The sequence below is a fragment of the Petromyzon marinus genome, chromosome 39 (genome assembly GCF_048934315.1).
Source record: "Petromyzon marinus isolate PM22_M1 ecotype Great Lakes invasive population chromosome 39, UKy_Petmar_22M1.pri1.0, whole genome shotgun sequence".
Classification (NCBI taxonomy): domain Eukaryota; kingdom Metazoa; phylum Chordata; class Hyperoartia; order Petromyzontiformes; family Petromyzontidae; genus Petromyzon; species Petromyzon marinus.
This window is the reverse complement of record NC_133705.1, coordinates 7,909,133-7,930,183: the sequence shown is the minus strand read 5'-3', so window position 1 is coordinate 7,930,183 and position 21,051 is coordinate 7,909,133. Positions and strand designations below refer to the sequence as shown.

At 47.1% G+C, this 21,051-nt stretch overlaps 1 protein-coding gene across 2 annotated transcripts; it reads right to left on the bottom strand.

Annotated features, from left to right (window-relative positions):
* Positions 1-3,740: 3,740 nt before the first annotated feature.
* Positions 3,741-16,385, bottom strand: LOC116950565 (AP-1 complex subunit sigma-2-like). Of its 2 annotated transcripts, none has more exons than XM_032968449.2 (5): positions 16,160-16,385; positions 10,344-10,522; positions 9,906-10,014; positions 8,641-8,778; positions 3,741-7,506 (listed from the first exon to the last, which is right to left on the bottom strand). In XM_032968449.2, the coding sequence occupies exons 1-5, from the start codon at positions 16,160-16,162 to the stop codon at positions 7,459-7,461; spliced, it is 477 nt and encodes a 158-aa protein (XP_032824340.1). In that variant the 5' UTR covers positions 16,163-16,385; the 3' UTR covers positions 3,741-7,458. The 2 variants fall into 2 exon arrangements, with proteins under 2 accessions (XP_032824340.1, XP_032824342.1); XM_032968451.2 differs by lacking the exon at positions 16,160-16,385 and adding an exon at positions 16,108-16,130.
* Positions 16,386-21,051: the final 4,666 nt, after the last annotated feature.

The following is a 21,051-nucleotide window of genomic DNA, read 5'->3' as shown; positions in this document are numbered from 1 at the left end:
ATTTAAGATTTTAGATTTCTATATGTTGAATGTATGCACCATCCTGCCAAAGTAAATTCCGTGTCTGTGTGAACTTTCATGGCGAATAAAACCCTTTCTGATTCTGATATGTGTGTGTCTCTCTCTGTTTGTCTCTGTGTGAGTGTCCCTCTCTGCTTGTGTGTCTCTGTGTCTATGTTTTGTCTCTCTCTCTCTGAAATTTATAAATCTTTGGAGGAACGTATTCAACCAGGTGCAGGGGTGCTGACTGTTGTGTTGGCCGACTCTCTGTGTTTGATTGCATTGTATTTCCAAGTTCACTAGGTTTGTTTTCTCATTCGTTTGGGGCCATTCATAAATGATGTCACACACCTGGGGGGGGGGCGGGCGGGGTCAGACATTTGTGACGATGTGTGACGAGGGGGGGGGGGGTTGAGAAATGTGACGTCACATCAAAATGCGTAACTTTAAATAAATATAGACAACACGTTCTGCTTTATTAAATAGACTTTTTTAATAAATGTTTTCTCCTACAACATCAGAGTGCAGCGCCACGTTAAATACGCACTATAATGACAATAGTGTAAAGCGATTTGAAGCATGTTTTTTTTGGGGGGGGGAAGAGCTTTGTGACGTCATATTTGAGGGGGGGGTCTGACTTTATGTGACGCCGTGTGACGAAGGGGGGGGGGGCAAAATTCGTCCAAAATCGCGTGACGTCATTTATGGACTGCCCCTAAGGTGTCATCGTAATCGCGTGTCCTGGTAGATCAAGTATAGCAACAACAACAAAAACAGGTTACAAATACGTGCAGAAAAGATACCTAGGCACGTGATTAAATTTGTATTAAAGTGGGTCAACACTGACAGCGATAAATAAAATGAGAAATTAATTGGTGCTGCTGCATAGGCAATGGTGCACAAGCAACAAGAAGCTCAACACATTAGTCAAGAACAATGTAATGGCCACGATCTCTCATATCTCTCTGGCCTGCCCTATGTGCTATGAAGAAGGGCCATTGCCCAAAACGTCACCATGCTTTAGTCATTACCAGCAAGAAGAGACCTGCAATATATTCGAAGCGCTTTCTCCAGTTGAAGATTACATTCAATAGCCACAAAATGCGTGGACGTCAAAAGCGCTTCTGTGGCCAAACTTCTTGGTCGGGTATAGTGGGGAGTGGTAGTGCAGCGGTTAGCGCGCTGCGCTACGAATCCGGCAACCCGAGTTCGACTCACAGCCAACACCGGTGGCGATTATTTGATCCGCTCCTGGGCCCTCCCCTCGATCGACCCATCCTCAAATGAGTACCTGGTGCAGTGTGTAAACATCGCCACTGGGGAGACAAAGGCACCTGGGTATAGTGCTGGCAACCCACCCCCTCGTGTGCCGTACTGGCCTTCATAGGTGCTCGCTAACAGCACTTTGCCCAACAGTCTGTTAAAGCTATACGGGAGATCTTTGTCTTTGTGGTCAGTACAGGTCAGTACAGGTCGGTGAAGATCTTTAGAACAACTTTTGCGGTTATCGAAGATTTTGCCTATTACTCAATGCACCAGCTACTTTTAGATAACTACTGTATTCATACGCCTCTTAAAAAAAAAACTGTTGATCATAAAACAAAAAAATAATCATTAGGCCCTATGGTGTAACGGGCAATCTCCAACCGTTTACTCTCTCTGACCTCACTAACTATGTGCTATGAAGATGGGCCATTGTCTGAAATGTCGAATATTATATTTCTTTCCTTTCAAGACCACAGTGTTTGTAGCAACAAATGTGTTGAGTTAAAAACGGACGGAGAGACCCAGTATCGGTTCAGTTATCAACAACCATTGACGAACTCGGGTTGCCAAATTCATCGGCTCGTGCCCCACTCCATCCCGAGGTGAATGTTTGTGTTGCTGTCACAGTGAGTGGCTCTGCTGTGGCAGAGTGGTTGGAATTCTCGACTCTGCACATTCTTTTCGTGCCAGAGAGCGATCGATGTCCGTGATTCTCGAGATCTATATGGAGTGAAAATCTTAAAATTGGCTCACACAAACTCTTTACAATTTTTTTTTATTTGACCAGGTGAGACCCACTGAGCTATATAGATTTTTTTTTCAGAAGCGACCTGGCCATAAATGATAACACAATGAAGCGGCTTATCAGGTGGGAAATTCATAGCAGCCAAATGCTCAAAAAATATTGTCGAGCCTGCTTGGAACTAAATATTTAAGTGAACATGACAATTAAGTCATTGTATTCTTTGGGTCTTTCGGTAAAGTCACGTAGATAGGTTCAAAGAAAATAAAAAACGAGGTTTCGATCGCAACACAAGCGGTCGTCATCAGGAAAAGGGGGTTAGCTTCTAAAGGCAAACTATTTATAAAGGTTTGAAATGGGCGTAGCCCAAATGTTAGCATTTTTTTAAATAGGCGTATGAATACAGTAGTTAGTTATCTAAAAGTAGCTGCTGCATTGAGTAACAGGCAAAATCTTCGATAACCACAAACGTGTTTCTAAAGATCTTCACCGACCTGTACTGACCTGTACTGACCACAAAGACCTCCCGTATAGCTTTAACAGACTGTTGGGCAAAGTGCTGTTAGCGAGCACCTATGCTGGCCAGTACGACACACGATGGGGTGGGTTGCCAGCACTATACCCAGGTGCCTTTGTCTCCCCAGTGGCGATGTTTACACACTGCACCAGGTACTCATTTGAGGCTGGGTCGATCGAGGGGAGGGCCCAGGAGCGGATCAAATAATCGCCACCGGTGTTGGCTGTGAGTCGAACTCGGGTTGCCGGATTCGTAGCGCAGCGCGCTAACCGCTGCACTACCACTCCCCACTATAGCAGTTTGGCCACAGAAGCGCTTCTGACGTCCACGCATTTTGTGGCTATTGAATGTAATCTTCAACTGGAGAAAGTGCTTCGAATATATTGCAGGTCTCTTCTTGCTGGTAATGACTAAAGCATGGTGACGTTTTGGGCAATGGCCCTTCTTCATAGCACATAGGGCAGGCCAGAGAGATGTGAGAGATCGTGGCCATTACATTGTTCTTGACTAATGTGTTGAGCTTCTTGTTGCTTGTGCACCACTGCCTATGCAGCAGCACCAAATAATTTCTCATTTTATTTATCGCTTTAAGTGTTGACCCACTTTAATACGAATTTAATCACGTGCCTATGTATCTTTTCTGCACGTATTTGTAACCTGTTTTTGTTGTTGTTGCTATACTTGATCTACCAGGACACGCGATAACGATGACACCTTTGGGGCCGTCCATAAATGACGTCACGCGATTTTGGACGATTTTTGACCCCCCCCCCCCTTCGTCACACGGCGTCACAAAAAGTCAGACCCCCCCTCAAATATGACGTCACAAAGCTCTGCCCCCCCCCCCCCCCAAAATAAAATATGCTTCAAATCGCTTTAAACTATTGTCATTGTAGTGCGTATTTAACGTGGCGCTGCACTGATGTTGTAGGAGAAAACATTTATTAAAAAGTATTTCATTAAGTAGAACGTGTTGTCTATATTTATTTAAAGTTGCGCATTTTGATGTGACGTCACATTTCTCAAATCCACCCCCCTCGTCACACATCGTCACAAATGTCTGACCACCCGCCCCCCCCCCCCTAGGTGGACGGCCCCTTACGCGGTGACACAACGGGTGAAGTATGGTGCACTGTCTTCTGAAGTATCAGGCATATGGCATTTCAACCACACCCACGTGTGTCATCCTACAAATTGTCACGATTCAAGCTCGCGATCCGGACGCAAGAATCAATTTATTTTATTGCGATGAACGGTTGCGTTTGGACTGCAGTGAGCAAGGGTGGGGGGGGAGGGAGTCACACATAAAACCTGTTAAGATCCCATTGCAGGCAACAAAATATAGGCAGCGAAAAACGTCAATTGTCACGCACGATTTGACACGTGCATTGAGCTCGAGCAGTCGATAACGGCAATGCATCATCACGCCCCTACGATGTATATGCACCTATGTGTGTTTAACTCATTTCACACCGTACGTAGCCGTAGCCAACCGTGCCCATCGAAGATGCATCAGAAGGTGGACGCCGATCCAAATCTCATTTACGCGGCGAGATTATTTACTTTGGCTCCAGCAGGAAATTGAGAAGATTTCCCAGAAACTTGGTAAGAACAGCAGCACCCTCGTCAGCCTGCGGGGATGTTTACAATGTTGCCTTTTAAGCGCCTTGTCGCACTTTCATCTCAACTAAACTTAACCTTCACTGCTTCTACAACTATTTCCCAGGTCCCACGAGCATCACAACTCGAAGTTGAACTCAAGTTGCCGTTCCAGGCAGCACGTTTCCGTAGTTTTTTTTTTATCAACTTGAAGTTGGTGGTGAAGTCTGGCCAAAGCCCAAATCTTTCAGGCTAATTTCACTCCACTGAAATTAGCCTGAATTCCCGCCGTCAGAATTCCGGCGGAGTGGAAATAGGTAAATCGTTTCGATTTAAAACTTTCGTGACTGCATGGATTCATATTCTTTGGTTCTTTCGGTAAAGTCACGTAGAATGAGAATAAAATAGTAAATAAAATAAAATAACACAATAAAATTCTCACAACGTTTCGGCCACTTGTGTTGTGGCCGAAACGTCGTGAGAATTTTATTGTGTCATTTTATTTATTATTTTATTCTCATTCTACGTGACTTTACCGAAAGAACCAAAGCAGAGGTAAATCGTTATAGATTTTTAGGTCAGATTGCCAATGCTTGTTGTACACCCTCCTCCACCTGATGGAGCCAAATAAATAAAGTTGTCAATTGAACAATAAATTAAGAATAATAAAATTGGTTGTGAAAGTTTGTGTTAAATGTACCCTCTACTGGGAGGAAATACATTACCAAATATGTTACGATAAAACATGTTTGATTGTAGGTGGCTGGAACATTTCATTTTAGATTAAAATTTTACGTTGAATTTAACTTTTTATCAGCACCAGAGTCTTGGCATTTGACTCTAGCCGAGTCTTACTCCGAAGTGTTTCCGGAAATAGCTGTCCAACTCGGTGATTACTTGATAACTCATGGAAACACCAATTTTCTTTAATCAACTTGAGCCGTCTTTCAACTTCAATTCTGAGAGATATTAGGCAAACTCGGGCCAACTCAAGTGCGCATTCTCCACTGGCACATCTGAGCTGAGTCAGCATGGGGTCCACTCACGGTACAGGTGGTTTTCCACGGGCAATCTGCTGTGCTGAGCAAGAACCAATCCGTGATACGCTGGCCGCACGAGACGTCCGAATCTGGCTTGGGGGCCGAGTAGGACCAGGGGCGGGGGATAATGTCGCATTCATCGCGTGTGACGTCGTCAGTACACTGTGAGGACATGGAATTACCCAGACACCTACATGGAACTTGACTCGCTCTTTCAGTGTGACGACAGCGGCATGTCTCGGCTCCTGCAGTGGAAAAATTACCTAACGCCAACTCAGCCATGCTGGCCTGGCTCAGCATAGCTCCGATGTGGCTCAATTGAAACAGTGGAAAAGTGGAACAGTTGACCGTCGTCCTCTGGAAACTAGGTATACGAGTTGCAGGAGCAGACAAAACGCCTTAAGGGACGATAAAAAATTATTACAATTATCCACTCAAAACACGCTATTTTATTTAACATGTAGTAACTACTATTGGGACAGTCAGCAACTTCATTATTAATATGATTTAAACACAAGTATAGGTTGATGCTTTATAAAACCAAATTGTACCATGTTATTTGGGCATGTAACAATTCACGTCGCACTCTTGACCCATTGATTTGATGAATTGTCACAATTCAGGATCGCGATTTGATTTCTCTCTCATTTTAAGCGTCTCTTTCTCTTCTGCCTCGTTTGTATAGGCATGTCCACTGCATTTACCTTAGCATTAGCATGCAATTTGAAATTATAATTTCCATTAATCGTGAATAATCTAATGTCACAAACGCGAAACTCAATGCAACGTACTGCAAGCATCATCATCGATTCCAATCGATGCATCGTGAACATGCATAGCATTACATCGCGCAAAGATGGGGCTAAAATAAAAAAAATAACGGTTGTTACTTTCATCGCGTCTCTGTGACAATGTGAATCGACTCGATCTCGCGGCTTCTTCACTGTTCCTCGTCAGACCTGGGGTTAATTATAATTACAACAGAATCGTTAGCCGAAGTTACAATTGTGAACACGGTTAACTTTCGATTGTCTGTGGGTTGATTGTCTGTTTTGCGGTTTTACCGCCGAAAACATACATATTCATGCGCGTGGCGATATAATCACTAGCTGCACCTCGCTCGTCGTGGGCCAGTGACGCAGTGCCCACGTGACTACAAGCACGTCGGCAAGTAAACCCCATTACTTTAAGAAGCAATAAAAAGAGCTCTAAAATAGAATGCACATTAAACATGTTCACCCCCAATTCTACTGAGGTAAACAATTACATACGTTTTATACCCTCATTTAAATATGTTATCCGTGCTTATGCTTTATCCGGGCCAGCCCTCCCACCTCCCTCCCCCCCCCCCCCCCCCACCATATTATCCTGGATAATTGAGAATTGACCGTGCTGTTACAATTAATTTACAAAAGAAACAATTACATTGTAACACAATCGATGCCAGGTCTGCCACCTCACACAGGTACCACGGTATTAAGGCTTCAAAGAGACACTCTCTCTCTGGCGAACACAAACGCGTTTGCGAGACGTGGGCTTTGACGGGGGTGCACTGCGTGGGCTCCGGGCATAGTTTAGGTTGACGGGTGGGGGGGGGGTGCTCTCCCAGAGAGGGGGGGGTGCTCTCTCAGAGAGAGGGGGGTGCTCTCCCAGAGAGAGAGAGAGGGGGGTGCTCTCCCAGAGAGAGAGAGAGGGGGGTGCTCTCCCAGAGAGAGAGAGAGGGGGGTGCTCTCCCAGAGAGAGAGAGAGGGGGGTGCTCTCCCAGAGAGAGAGAGGGGGGGGGGGTGCTCTCCCAGAGAGAGGGGGGTGCTCTCCCAGAGAGGGGGGGGGTGCTCTCCCAGAGAGAGGGGGGTGCTCTCCCAGAGAGAGAGAGGTGGGTGCTCTCCCAGAGAGAGGGGGGTGCTCTCCCAGAGAGAGGGGGGTGCTCTCCCAGAGAGAGAGAGGTGGGTGTTCTCCCAGAGAGAGGGGGGTGTTCTCCCAGAGAGAGGGGGGGGGGTGCTCTCCCAGAGAGAGGGGGGTGCTCTCCCAGAGAGAGGGGGGTGCTCTCCCAGAGAGAGAGAGGTGGGTGTTCTCCCAGAGAGAGGGGGGTGTTCTCCCAGAGAGAGGGGGGGGGGTGCTCTCCCAGAGAGAGGGGGGTGCTCTCCCAGAGATAGAGAGGTGGGTGCTCTCCCAGAGATAGAGAGGTGGGTGCTCTCCCAGAGAGGGGGGGGGGGGTGCTCTCCCAGAGAGAGAGAGGGGGGGTGCTCTCCCAGAGAGAGAGGGGGGGGTCGTCTCGGCTCAACTCGGCCCTTCACTCACACCAGCCCCAGCTCCTCCAGCATGCTGCGAGGTTCCTCGTTCTCCTGTAGGTGCAATCACACGGTGGGGGGGGGGGGGCAGGGGGTGGAGGGGGTAAGGGGGGGGCAACAGTGAGCATTGCCATCACCGGCCAACGTGCGTGCACAACTCTCGAGCGGTGTCTCATGGGTGCCATGTTTGTGAATCGTTACATTGACAAATTGTACGCACGTACGTTTGTATGTTGAACTTCGTTCGCGCCGTACGTAGCCAACCGCGGTGCACGAGTCACAAATGATGACGAGTTATATATTTCACGTTTTTCTTATTCGCTTCTTTCCGGAAATAAGTGCCGTTTCGCAGATTCAAGTTTATTGGAATATCGTGTGTGCGGTTTGTACTTGACCCCTTGTGTTTGACGTGTGTGTGTGTGTGTGGGGGGAGTGGTGTTGTTGTATTTAGCACACCCTGTTACAAACCAGAGTTCGATTCCAACCCACGGCCAACATCAGTGATACAAAATATAAAGTGTGGTAAAAATATCCATGATTAGAGCGCGTGGGGTGACCTTAATCCAGCAGTGGTTTGACATGGGGCAGAAAACTGTTGTAATGCCTAAACTGCTCCCAGGTCCTTCCCCCATGTCGATGCTGTGTGTAAACATCAGCATTGGAAAGACAAAAGTGGCTGGGTGTGGTGCTGGCCACCCACCCCATTGGTGCGCTGTACCGGCCTTAATAGGTCCTGCTTGCTAATAGCACTAGTCACAACAGCCTGTGTAGACTACACAGGGTGGGGGGGGGCAGGGAATCCTTATCTGTATTTTAGTGCAGGGGTCCCCAGCCCCCGGTCCGTGGCCTGTTAGGAACCGGGCCGCACAGCAGCAGGAGGTGAGAACGGTGAGTCCGTGCGTGGCCCGTCCCCATTATTTTATTATTTACCACTTCCGTCCGCGCCTCTTTCCCGCACTGCGCGCTCGTCTCAGTCACGTGGTGCTGGCAAGCCCACAAGCTAACCCCTAGTAGCCACAATGAGTAACAAACAAACGTCACTGGAGAGCTTCTTTGAAAAGCGGGGAAAGACCCAATGATGAAGCCCCCCCCACCCCCGCCCCCCCAGGTCCATGAAAAAAATGTCTTCCACAAAACCGGTCCCTGGTGCCAAAAAGATTGGGGAGCGCTGTTTTAGTGTGTCCGCACCTCCTGCAGTAGGTCGGCCTCCTCGATGGCTTTCAACGCCCTCTTCTTGGAGGTCTCCTGCACCTCCCCGCCCAGCAGGAACTCGTCCAGGATGAAATAGGCTTTCTCGAAGTTGAAGATGATGTCCAGCTCACACACCTGACTCACACGGCCACCAGCACGTCAGAGGACAATCCCACGTCGACGCATATTTCCCGGAGGTTTTTTATTTATTTTAGCAGGTAAGGCCCACTGAGCTGTATAGTTCGTTTTCAGACGTGACCTTGGCCACAAGTGATAACTCAACGAAGAGGCTTGTCATGTGGACATTTATAGAAGCATCCAAATACTCGAAACGCGTGACGTTGATTCTAAATGTGGAGGGAAAACCCGGAGAACCCGGAGAAAAATCCACGCGACCATGGGGAGAGAGACATGAAAACTCCAAATATACAGCATGCGTCAGGATCGGGATCAAACCCATGACCTCCTGTATACCTGGTGTGGTAGTTAACATCTCGCCACCGTGGTGCCCCGTGGTGCAACGCACATAGATGTGTGCAGTCCTCGTGTGAATGTCCGAACATTTCTATATTAATCGATTAAACGGTGCATTGGATCCACCAGTAAAACACAATGTGTCCCTAGAAGGCAACTTCCATTTTTTTTTATCATCATTATTATTAGACAGCAGATTTGGCCAGCAAGTAACTGTGACGTCACTACGGCAGGTGTGCCGGGCTAGGTGCACTTTGAGGGCAGATGATGTGTCGGCGGCTCGCTGCTGGCAGGAGGTACCAGGAAAGACCCCAGGTCTCATGGTTCCAACGACTGAGATAACTTGACAAATGCACCACCTGCGTTCTCCGCCGTACAAATCTTTCTTTAAATTGGAGGAATCTTATGAGCCATGAAGCTCCTTTTCACAGATGTCTACTCAGGGTGAGTGAGCAAGTTAATAACATAAAACTACACACGGGTGCGCACCCTTTATAGCAGTGTTCTTCATTGCCAAGGCCCGCAGGCCTCTGGCAGTCCCTGGTGGCCTTTAGCCTGGCCCCTGACGTGCGGGTCTCCGACAATAACCCCGATTGCGCTGTCAAACCCAACGGTTTAAAATGCGTGGCGGCCCTCACGCACTGATGATGTCTTATCGGCGAAAGTGGCCCCCCTCTGAAAATCAGTGAAGAACGCCGCTTTCTAGCATGCAGACGTTGCCGTATTCATCGCGTTTCAGAAACTGTATGCAGCAGTAGATGGTATCACGGCCGGGTGCAATGCCTCACGTTTCCGAAGTACTGGTCGAGCAGCTCCACGTAGCGGTGGATGAGCTCCAGCGACAGCAGTTCGTTCTCGTGCGACTCGATCGCGCAGCAGAAGTACAGACTCGCATAGCTGTACACGCAAATACACGGACAAAGATCCCCCGTATAGCCTTTACCGGGCTGTTGGGGCAAGCGGGCTTCAGTGAGCACCAATTAAGGCCGGCACGGCGCACGAGGGGCTGGTGTGGCCGAAACCCCGCCCGGCCGCCTTTGTCTCCCCGGCGCTGACGTTTACAAACCGCGAGCTAGGCAAATACGTTGACCTAGAGGAGGCCCAGGTCCCATTGTGATATCGCTCACCACTGATGTTATCCGTGCCAATTGTTGATGCGCACTTCATTACATTTCTACGCCGTGGGGACGGGGTGGGGGGGAGTGGGGTGGAGGGGGCCGCCTCACCGCTTGTAAACGAGCTTGAGGTCACGCCAGTCAAGGAAGTTGGAGGAGCGGGGCTTGCGCGTGAGCACCCCCTGCACCACCTCGCGCACCACCTTGCGCCGCTCGCGCTCTGCCAGCGCCACGTACCACTTCTGCAGGCGCAGCTTGCCCTGCCGGCTAAACAGCAGCATGAAGCGCATCTGCACACACACACACATGCACAAAGAAAGATCCCCCGTATAGCCTTGACACGACTGTTGGGGCAAGTGCTGTTAGCTAGTAGCACCTATGAAGATTGGCACGGCGCACGAGGGGGTGGGTTGCCAACACCACGCCCGGCTGCCTTTGTCTCCCAAGTGGCGATGCTTACGTGCCGCACCAGGTACTCATTTGATGCTAAGTCGACCTAGGGGAGGCCCAGGACCAGTCAAAAATATTTGCCACTATTATTGGTCATGCGTGAGAATCGAACTCAAGTCACCGGTTTCGTTGCGTAGTGCGCTAACTATTGCGCCACTGCTCCCCACACGCACGCACACACAAGGTGTACAATAACAGAAAGTAATATAATTATTGATGGTTATAAAAAAAAACCCATAACACTTGCGTTTATAGAGAGCCCATAGCCTCACGAAAAATCTCAGAGCCCCTTGGTTTTAGCTTTGGGGAGAGACGCCCCGAATGGCAGCTCGTCCCTCGTTAGCCACAAGGTGACTCAGCACCGGCCTGCCAGTGGGCATTCTATTCTTGCGTACGCATAGCAGTACAGTACGTTCCAGAGCTAAGTGTTGGCCACGACGAGAGGGCTTCACGACAGTTTGTGGAGTGTTGCTGTTCCTCCTCCTCCTCCGTCAAAGGAGCGCAAGCTACAGTGGGTTTCCTGTGTGGTCCACGGTTTTGGTTGCATGGCCGAAATCACACTACTGTCGCTCGTGCCTCGATTTTGTCCATTCGTGAATGAGATGTGGTGCAGCATTGGGCCTGCCGATGTTCTCACGCGGTTGATGGTCACACCCGGTGTCTGCGAGGAGGAGGAATGTCAACGCCAGGAGGGGTGTGATATTTTAGTCTCTGATGAGGTGTTTATTCTGGACGTCCAAGTTGTTCCACTCTGTTTTGTCAGAGTACTTCCGGATCTGGGTGAGATTCTATGATGGTGATGGCCCGATCACAAGTGGGGGATCAGGACTTGTGGGCATTAGTTAGCCAGTAAGAGCCGATGATGAGTACTGCTGTGTGTAATCCCAATTTGTGAGATTTGCGTTGTAATTTTTCGAATTTGGCAAATTTGGACAAAAAACATGACCACCATCATCAGGAGACCCAGTGGTCTCCAAGTTCTCACCATACCAGGCGAGGTAACAACCTCGACTGGTATACTGGAGGTCGTGGGTTCGATCCCGACTCTGACGCCTGCTGTATATCTGGAGTTCGCATGTCTCTCTCTCCCCGTGGTCAGGTAGATTTTTCTCCTGGTCCTCCGATTTTTCCCTCCACATTTGGAAACATTCTATTTTTTTTAAATCACGTAATACGCCACTTCATTGGGCTATGATTTGTATCCAGGTCGCTTCTGAAAAAAATCCAAATAGCTGTGGGCCTTTCCTGGTAAAATAATAAATATATATTGGGTGCCACTCAGATGTCCGTCTGGGTAACTTGTCTTGCCCCACCCTGTATACGTGTCCCAACCCCGTCACAAGCTCCTCTTCGACTGCTGGCCATGTCCCTTACGACTAACAACATCAGCGGCAAGCGATATGTAAATTGGTCCTGGGCCACCCCCTTCACCAACCTCCATTGACCGGTCTGGTGAATTATGGTCAAACAACGTTCACGACGAACAGGCCATGGGGAAAACTATATCCTTTACATCACTGTCAATGAATAATCATTTATATATTACGTGTGACGTTAACCCCATTAAACCATTTCAGTCATTAAACATCGAAACAAATTCATGTCATAAGCAAAAAAAGAAATGATAGTTTTTGCCTGCCCAACATGAAGACTGGAATGAATACGAGTGTGTTCGATTCAGAATATGCCACAAATGTTTCTCCGCTACTGAAATTGTTTCGAAAAAATGTGCCTTCCTTACCGTGTATTGCAGTGGAAAGTTTAATAATTTTTGATATAGCGAGGTAAAGGCGAAGCCCTGCAATTCCCTGCTCACGCCACTGCCGGTAGAACGGCCCAATTAGACGGAGCTCTGGAGAATCCCTCTAGAAAGGAATTTTGGCCCAGACATCTCGAAAGAGGTGGACAGTAGTATGTTTAAAATCTAGATTGCAAACTCATTTATTAATAACAGATGTTTGTGTTTAGTGTGTTGTCTTTCCCCAGCACCTCTGATCATCACGGTCGGCTACGTACGTTGCCAAAAAGTTCAACATACATAAAGAGGCGAGGGAATTTAACATAAAGTAAAACCTGCCCCATTGCTTAAACTGCCGCAGCGGGACCTTTGAATTGTTTATAGAGAACAAAGCCTACAAAGGTTCATGTTTAATGCGGCTTGTTTAAATTGTTTTACATCTCCAAACAAGGTGTACGTACGAGTGCCGCTCACGGCGTGCGATTTATGAGCGTGCTTTTAATTAAACGTTCAGGTTGATAAATAATTTAACTTCCCACGTGATAAATAAAAAATGCAGGTGTCTCTGGAATATCTCTCTGTGTATCGCCAGGCAGCCTCTTTGATCGCACGCGGCACACGCCGTATGGATTGTGCAGTTTTCAGCAACAACATAATCATAACGCGAGACTCATTGACTGTGTTACAGCGCTGAGTTATAACGCGAGACTCACTGACTGTGTTACAGCGCTGAGTTATAACGCGAGACTCATTGACTGTGTTGCAGCGCTGAGTTATAACGCGAGACTTATTCACTGCGTTACAGCGCTGAGTTATAACGCGAGACTCATTCACTGTGTTACAGCGCTGAGTTATAACGCGAGACCCATTGACTGTGTTACAGCGTTGAGTTCTAACGCGAGACTTATTCACTGTGTTACAGCGTTGAGTTATAACGCGAGACTCATTGACTGTGTTACAGCGCTGAGTTATAACGTGAGACTCATTCACTGTGTTACAGCGTTGAGTTCTAACGCGAGACTCATTCACTGTGTTACAGCGCTGAGTTATAACGCGACACTCATTGACTGTGTTGCAGCGCTGAGTTATAACGCGAGACTTATTCACTGCGTTGCAGCGCTGAGTTCTAACGCGACACTCATTGACTGTGTTACAGCGCTGAGTTATAACGCGAGACTCATTGACTGTGTTACAGCGCTGAGTTATAACGTGAGACTCATTCACTGTGTTACAGCGTTGAGTTATAACGCGAGACTCATTGACTGTGTTACAGCACTGAGTTATAACGTGAGACTCATTCACTGTGTTACAGCGTTGAGTTATAACGCGAGACTTATTCACTGTGCTACAGCGCTGAGTTATAACGCGAGACCCATTCACTGTGTTACAGCGCTGAGTTATAACGTGAGACTCATTCACTGTGTTACAGCGCTGAGTTATAACGCGAGACTTATTCACTGTGTTACAGCGCTGAGTTCTAACGCGAGACTCACTGACTGTGTTACAGCGTTGAGTTATAACGTGAGACTCATTCACTGTGTTACAGCGTTGAGTTCTAACGCGAGACTTATTCACTGCGTTGCAGCGCTGAGTTCTAACGCGACACTCATTCACTGTGTTACAGCGCTGAGTTATAACGCGAGACTCATTGACTGTGTTACAGCGCTGAGTTATAACGTGAGACTCATTCACTGTGTTACAGCGTTGAGTTCTAACGCGAGACTTATTCACTGTGTTACAGCATTGAGTTATAACGCGAGACTCATTGACTGTGTTACAGCGCTGAGTTATGACGTGAGACTCATTCACTGTGTTACAGCGTTGAGTTCTAACGCGAGACTTATTCACTGTGTTACAGCGTTGAGTTCTAACGCGAGACTTATTCACTGCGTTGTAGCGCTGAGTTCTAACGCGACACTCATTCACTGTGTTACAGCGCTGAGTTCTAACGCGAGACTCATTGACTGTGTTACAGCGCTGAGTTATAACGTGAGACTCATTGACTGTGTTGCAGCGCTGAGTTATAACGCGAGACTCATTGACTGTGTTACAGCGCTGAGTTATAACGCGAGACTCATTCACTGTGTTACAGCGTTGAGTTATAACGCGAGACTCATTGACTGTGTTACAGCGCTGAGTTATAACGCGAGACTTATTCACTGTGTTACAGCGCTGAGTTACAATGCGAGACTCATTCACTGTGTTACAGCGCTGAGTTCTAACGCGAGACTCACTGACTGTGTTACAGCGTTGAGTTATAACGCGAGACTCATTCACTGTGTTACAGCGCTGAGTTATAACGCGAGACTCACTGACTGTGTTGCAGCGCTGAGTTATAACGCGAGACTCACTGACTGTGTTACAGCGCTGAGTTCTAACGCGAGACTCATTCACTGTGTTACAGCGCTGAGTTACAATGCGAGACTCATTCACTGTGTTACAGCGCTGAGTTATAACGTGAGACTCACTGACTGTGTTACAGCGCTGAGTTATAACGCGAGACTCATGCACTGTGTTGCAGCGCTGAGTTCTAACGCGAGACTCATTCACTGTTACAGAGCTGAGTTATAACGCGAGACTCATTCACTGTGTTACAGCGCTGCGTTGTAACGCGAGACTCATTCACTGTGTTACAGCGCTGAGTTCTAACGCGAGACTTATTCACTGTGTTACAGCGCTGAGTTATAACGCGAGACTCATTCATTGTGTTACAGCGCTGAGTTATAACGTGAGACTCATTCACTGTTACAGAGCTGAGTTATAACGCGAGACTCATTCACTGTGTTACAGCGCTGAGTTATAACGCGAGACTCATTCATTGTGTTACAGCACTGAGTTGTAACGCGACACTCATTCACGGTTACAGAGCTGAGTTATAACGCGAGAATCATTCACTGTGTTACAGCGCTGAGTTATAACGCGAGACTCATTCAGTGTTACAGCGCTGAGTTATAACGCGAGACTCATTCACTGTGTTACAGCGCTGAGTTATAACGCGAGACTCATTCACTGTGTTACAGCGCTGAGTTATAACGCGAGACTCATTCATTGTGTTACAGCACTGAGTTGTAACGCGACACTCATTCACGGTTACAGAGCTGAGTTATAACGCGAGAATCATTCACTGTGTTACAGCGCTGAGTTATAACGCGAGACTCATTCAGTGTTACAGCGCTGAGTTATAACGCGAGACTCATTCACTGTGTTACAGCGCTGAGTTATAACGCGAGACTCATTCACTGTGTTACAGCGCTGCGTTATATCGCGATACTCATTCAGTGTTACAGCGCTGCGTTATATCGCGATACTCATTGACCGTGTTACAACGCTGCGTTTTAACGCCGGCACGTGTCGTGTTAATCACGTTCATCGTGCGTTATACCCCGTTACAAAAGTATGTGATGATAATCATCAACAGCCGTCATCAATCTACTGTTAGATGGTCTCCCCACGCGTACAGGTGTCAAGCGCCGGTGAGTTATAACAGCCGACAGCTAGCTTCACGTTGCATCACGGACATTCCCAGCAGCAGCCAGGATCAATCCACTGTTGGATGAAGGCCTTTCCCACGTACGCACGCGCGTTATAGCGCTGGTGAGCGGAGTTCCAACGCGGAAGCGCGCTGCGTCAAGGCAAATGCGCGCGCCTCGTTGGCCAGGTAAACGCAGGTGAAACGGCATGACCGACCTCGATGGAGCTTTGACTCCACCATTCCTCTATCTCACTCTCACTCACTCACCATTGTCACAGCTGCTCCTGCTTTTGATGCGGCTTGATGATGATGATGAGGCAGGAGTTGATGATGATGATGGTGGTGATGATGATGATGTGGTTACTGGGGGAGGGCTGGCCGTGTCCGGCTGCTGTCTGAGAGAGGTTTCCGGGGAGGGCTTTGACCTTTGTGGGGGGTGGCACCCGAGGTAGGGTCCGCCCCGCAGGGGCTCACCTTCACCTGGCAGTCCTATCATCCTCCTCCTTCATCCATTAGCTCCCCTTCCTTATCCTCCTCCATCTCATCAAACCTCATTATGCTAATTAAAATCCTTCTCACCATTACCATCACCATCTACTTCAGCAGATGTGTGTGTGGCTTCGTATGAATATCATGCCATAGAATTCCATCCAATCACAATTATAATCGGTTAACGGCTGTAAAAAAAAATGCAGTGTGTAAGTCTCAACATAAGAGGCTGGCAGTGGTCACCATCAATGAGAAAGTTCCCTTTGGAACATGGCAAGTTACTCAAATCACTTCAATTTGAATTCCATAAGCTGAGTTATTTTCCTATTTAATGAAAACAAGGGTGTACATTGTGCAGGCACGAGGCGAGTAACGATGCATCGATTAATGGATTACAACAGAATTCGTAACCGCGTACGATGCCCTTTAAACAATTGCATGTGTACGGGTCTCCGAAGGCCTCCTTAATCAAATAAACAGCCCTGTCGTGTGATAGCTGTCAGGGGAAGGCGCACCGGCTTGGTCTTTTTCTCGTAAGGGGCCGTCCATAAATGACGTCATGCACCTAGAGGGGGGGGGGGTTGAGAAATGTGACGTCACATAAAAATGCGCAACTTTAAATAAATATAGACTACACGTTCTACTTAATTAAATCGACTTTTTAATAAATGTTTTTTCCTACAACATCAGAGTGCAGTGCCACATTAAAATGACAATAGTTTAAAGCGATTTGAAGCATGTTTTATTTGTGGGCGGGGGGGGGGGGCAGAGCTTTGTGACGTCGTATTTGAGGGGGGGGGGTCAAAAATCGTCCAAAATCGCGTGACGTCATTTACTGACGGCCCCTAATTCCAGATCAACAACTTACAATTTCACATTGAGGTGGTCAAGCCAGAAGAAATCCGCGTCAGCAGGAGCGGAGTTCACCGCTGTGCGAAATATCATTGCCATGGAATCCCCCAGCCAGTGGGTCGCCTTGCTTTAGGGCAGGGGTGGGGAACGTCCGGCCCGCGGGCCGTATGAGGCCCTCGAAATCATTTGGGTCTCTGTTCCCTGCCAAGGCAATCGCAGGCGGAACTCGAAATTCAACAAATCTAGGAGAGCAAAAGCTGGAAAAGCAGCTGCGAGTAGCAACAACATCGTCAATAGCCAGCTAACATCATCACCACGCCTCGCCAACGAGAAGCAGTGCCAGCCCATCGCATTAGGGGCGAGTTAATTAAATGTTTGACCAAATATAACAGGCCAATTTTTAGGTTGATAATTTTTTATGGCCCGCGAATGATGTTTTAAATATCCAAATGGCCCTTGGCAGAGAAAAAGGTTCCCCGCCCCTGGTTTAGGGGATTCTAAGGGAAAACGAAGAACGGCTGGAGACGCCTCACGGGGAAGGGAGATGTTTGGTAAGGACAAGGAGAACCGAGTGAACCTTCCGGGAAGGTTCTAGAAGAAAGACGGGAAGAATGGGATGTGAAGGAGGACGAGAGACTGTCCCGTTTTTGATGTGAACTTCCCACGAGAGTGAGAAAATCGTTTAAATAAAACGTGCCCTTACCTGAATGTCACGTGTGTGGACTCACTTTCATATTCCCATTCGCAGCGTGGCTGTGTCCACTGTGCCGGTGGTGTCAGTTACACAACACCGCACCCGTGTGCTCTGTATCGGGTTAATCCTCAATATATCAAACAACGCCGACAGCTGTTTGTGGCTATAATTACAAGTGCTTTAATTAAAGGAAATCGACATCCGACCTGCACAATGTACCGGTCCCGTACTCTAGGTCAGGTCCATCATCAGCCATGTTCCATCCACTGTTGCATGTAGGCCTATTTTACAGGGGGTTTTTTGGTTTAGATCGCGTCAATATAAATGTGTCGTTAAACCCGCCACCACCCGACGCAGCCAATTAGGTTTGTGACGTTAACAGAACGTGGCAATGCGTTACGAGACACCACACCGGTGTGTTGGAGAGAAAATCCACAACATTTACAATCTGAGTACAACGTTGTACTCACATTGTAAATTGAAACGTCGTACTCAGATTGTAAATGTTGTGGATTTGTTCTCCAACACACCGGTGCGCTTGCACCAGTAACGAATTGGCACGTCCTGTTTACGTGACAACCCTTACTAATTGGCTGTGTCGGGTGGTGGAGGGTTTAGCGACACATTTATATTGACGAAATCTAACCCAAAAAAACCCCTGTATTATGGATGATATCAATTGCGAAAGCCTACGTGTTAAACTATAAACTATATTCTTTGGTTCTTTCGGTAAAGTCAAGTAGGTAGAAATAAAATAAAACGTGACTTTACCGAAAGAACCAGTAAAGTCGCGAAGGTAGAAATAAAAGGAAATAAAACACGTGACTTTACCGAAAGAACCAAAGAGTATGGATTCCTGCAGTCACGAAAGCTTCAACTTAAGATTATAAACTATATTATGTTTTATTTTAACAGGTAAGGCCCACTGAGCTATATAACTCTTTTTAACATGTAGGCTTTCGCGACCAATATTATTCATAATAAAGGTAAGCGAGGGCTTTACCATTCTGGCGAATTGCCCGATGATGCTGGATGTATTTACCAGCGAAACGTCGTACTCAAACTGTAAATGTGGATTCACTCTTCAACACACCGGTGGGCTAAAGTAGTGAATTATTTGTCTTTTTTGTCAACGTGACACTTTTTTTTGCTGATTGGCCGTGTCGGGTGGTGGAGGGTTACGACACATTTATAAATAAACGCGATCTAACCCAAAAACCTTTATTATGAATAACTCTTTTTGTTTGTTTGTTGTGGTTGCACCCAATTCAAGAGCCGAATGGCTCACAGGGCTATACCAAAATAAATAAAACTGAAACTGAACTAAAGAAGCGAGCTGGCCACAGACACCTATTCAGACTTGCCTACCCATAAAATCGATTTTAATATTTGTTCAACTGTCTTCGTTACTTTTCACCTATTTTATTAATGTTTATTTACGACTTACCTTTCTCGTGCCACTCGTTCAGTCGTTGTCAGCCGCTGAGGTCGTGACGGGTCTAAATTTTAATTCCTCTTGCTCTGTTGCCCCCCCCCTCCCTCCCCCCAGTCGCATTCCCCCGTTCCGCTGTAATGTGCAGGGTGGTCCAGATTTCTTGTGACCCCCCCCCCCCCCATTTAATTATCTATAACTTAATTTATGTTTGTTTAAAGTGAGATTTATTTAAAACATAAATTAATATGCAAAGGGCACAAAATGTCAGGTGTCAATTAAGCTTGGGAATTGACGACTAAATTTGAACTTATATCTTGACTTAAAGCTTTCGTGACAGCAGGAATGCATATTCTATGAGAAGAAGATTGCTTGTGTTGCGATCGCAACGTCGTGATATTAAAAAATATATATATATATACGTGGCTCTACCGAAAGACCCATAGAATATATTTGAACATACATGTTTTGTTTATCTTCCTAGACTGGTATGCAGGCGGTCCGGGGTTCGATCCCGACCCTGACGCCTGCTGTATAATTTGGAGTTTGCGTGTCTCTCACTCTCTCATAATCATCACGGTGGCTAGGAGATGTTAACTACCTCGCCTGGTATACAGGAGGTCGTGGGTTCGATCCCGACTGACGATGCCTGCTGTATAATTTGGAGTTTGCGTGTCTCTCTCTCATCATCACGGTGGCTCGGAGATGTTAACTACCTCGCCTGGTATACAGGAGGTTGTGGGTTCGATCCCAACCCTGACGCCTAGCTGTATAATTTGGAGTTTGCAGTGTGGGTTTTTTGTCCGAGTCCTCCAATTTATACCCTCCCCATTTAGAAACATTCATTGAGATTATTTAGATAATTTTGCTGTTATTAATGTCTAAATTGTAAGACTACTTTGTTGAGCTGTCATTTGTGGCCAGGTTGCTTCTGAACAATAAGTTAATATCTCAGTGGGCTTAGCCTGGTAAGATGGGGATGGTTTAGTTTTATTTGTGTGTGTTTGGGTGAATTGTTTACCTTTCTTGTACTTTGCACTGCTATCATGTTTTTGTACAGTTTGTTGTTGTAAACGTTCTTAACCGCCCCCTACTGGACGCCTGTAAAAAAGAGCTTTATAGCTCATCGGATTCCTCCAGTATAAATACATATTCTGATGCTGATAAATTTGGGGTCACAAGACATCTAGGCAACCACGTACACTGATGCCTACTTTATTGAGGCCGGTATTGGCACTCAAAATAACGATTCATTGATTTCAGCCTCTCTGCACACGAAGCTGAATTCGCTTCCCAGACTTCTTCCGTCCTTTGGCTGCCACTCCGTGGTGAGTCTCGACCATCGCCTATTGTCCCTTCTGGCCATGACGTGCCCTGCCCAAGCACCCCCCCCCCTCGGCTTTTCTTCAACACTCAATATAATTACGTGGTGAAGTATGGCCAAATTAACCTTTATTACTCAATATAATGCCTCTCTCTCTTACGAATATTCTCTGATCCACGTGTTCCTCCTCTCATGGTTTCACATTTGTTATACGTGTAATATTATATTTGTTGGAATTTTACTTATGTTATGGCATGTTTTTTTCTGGTATCTATAAAATCGGAGTGGTGGCGCAGTGATCAGTGCACTGCACTCTGAGATAATCGATTCTGGGCCACGACTAACATCAGTAGCGCGTGGTGATATCC

Bases quoted from the DNA above. Each gene is read 5' to 3' on its own strand.
- LOC116950565 (XM_032968449.2), bottom strand. The intron at 10,015-10,343 runs GTGAGGCGGCCC...TTGCGTGTACAG, and splicing joins CTCAAGCTCGTTTACAAGCG to CTATGCGAGTCTGTACTTCT. The intron at 8,779-9,905 runs GTGAGGCATTGC...CGTGTGAGTCAG, and splicing joins TCGACCAGTACTTCGGAAAC to GTGTGTGAGCTGGACATCAT.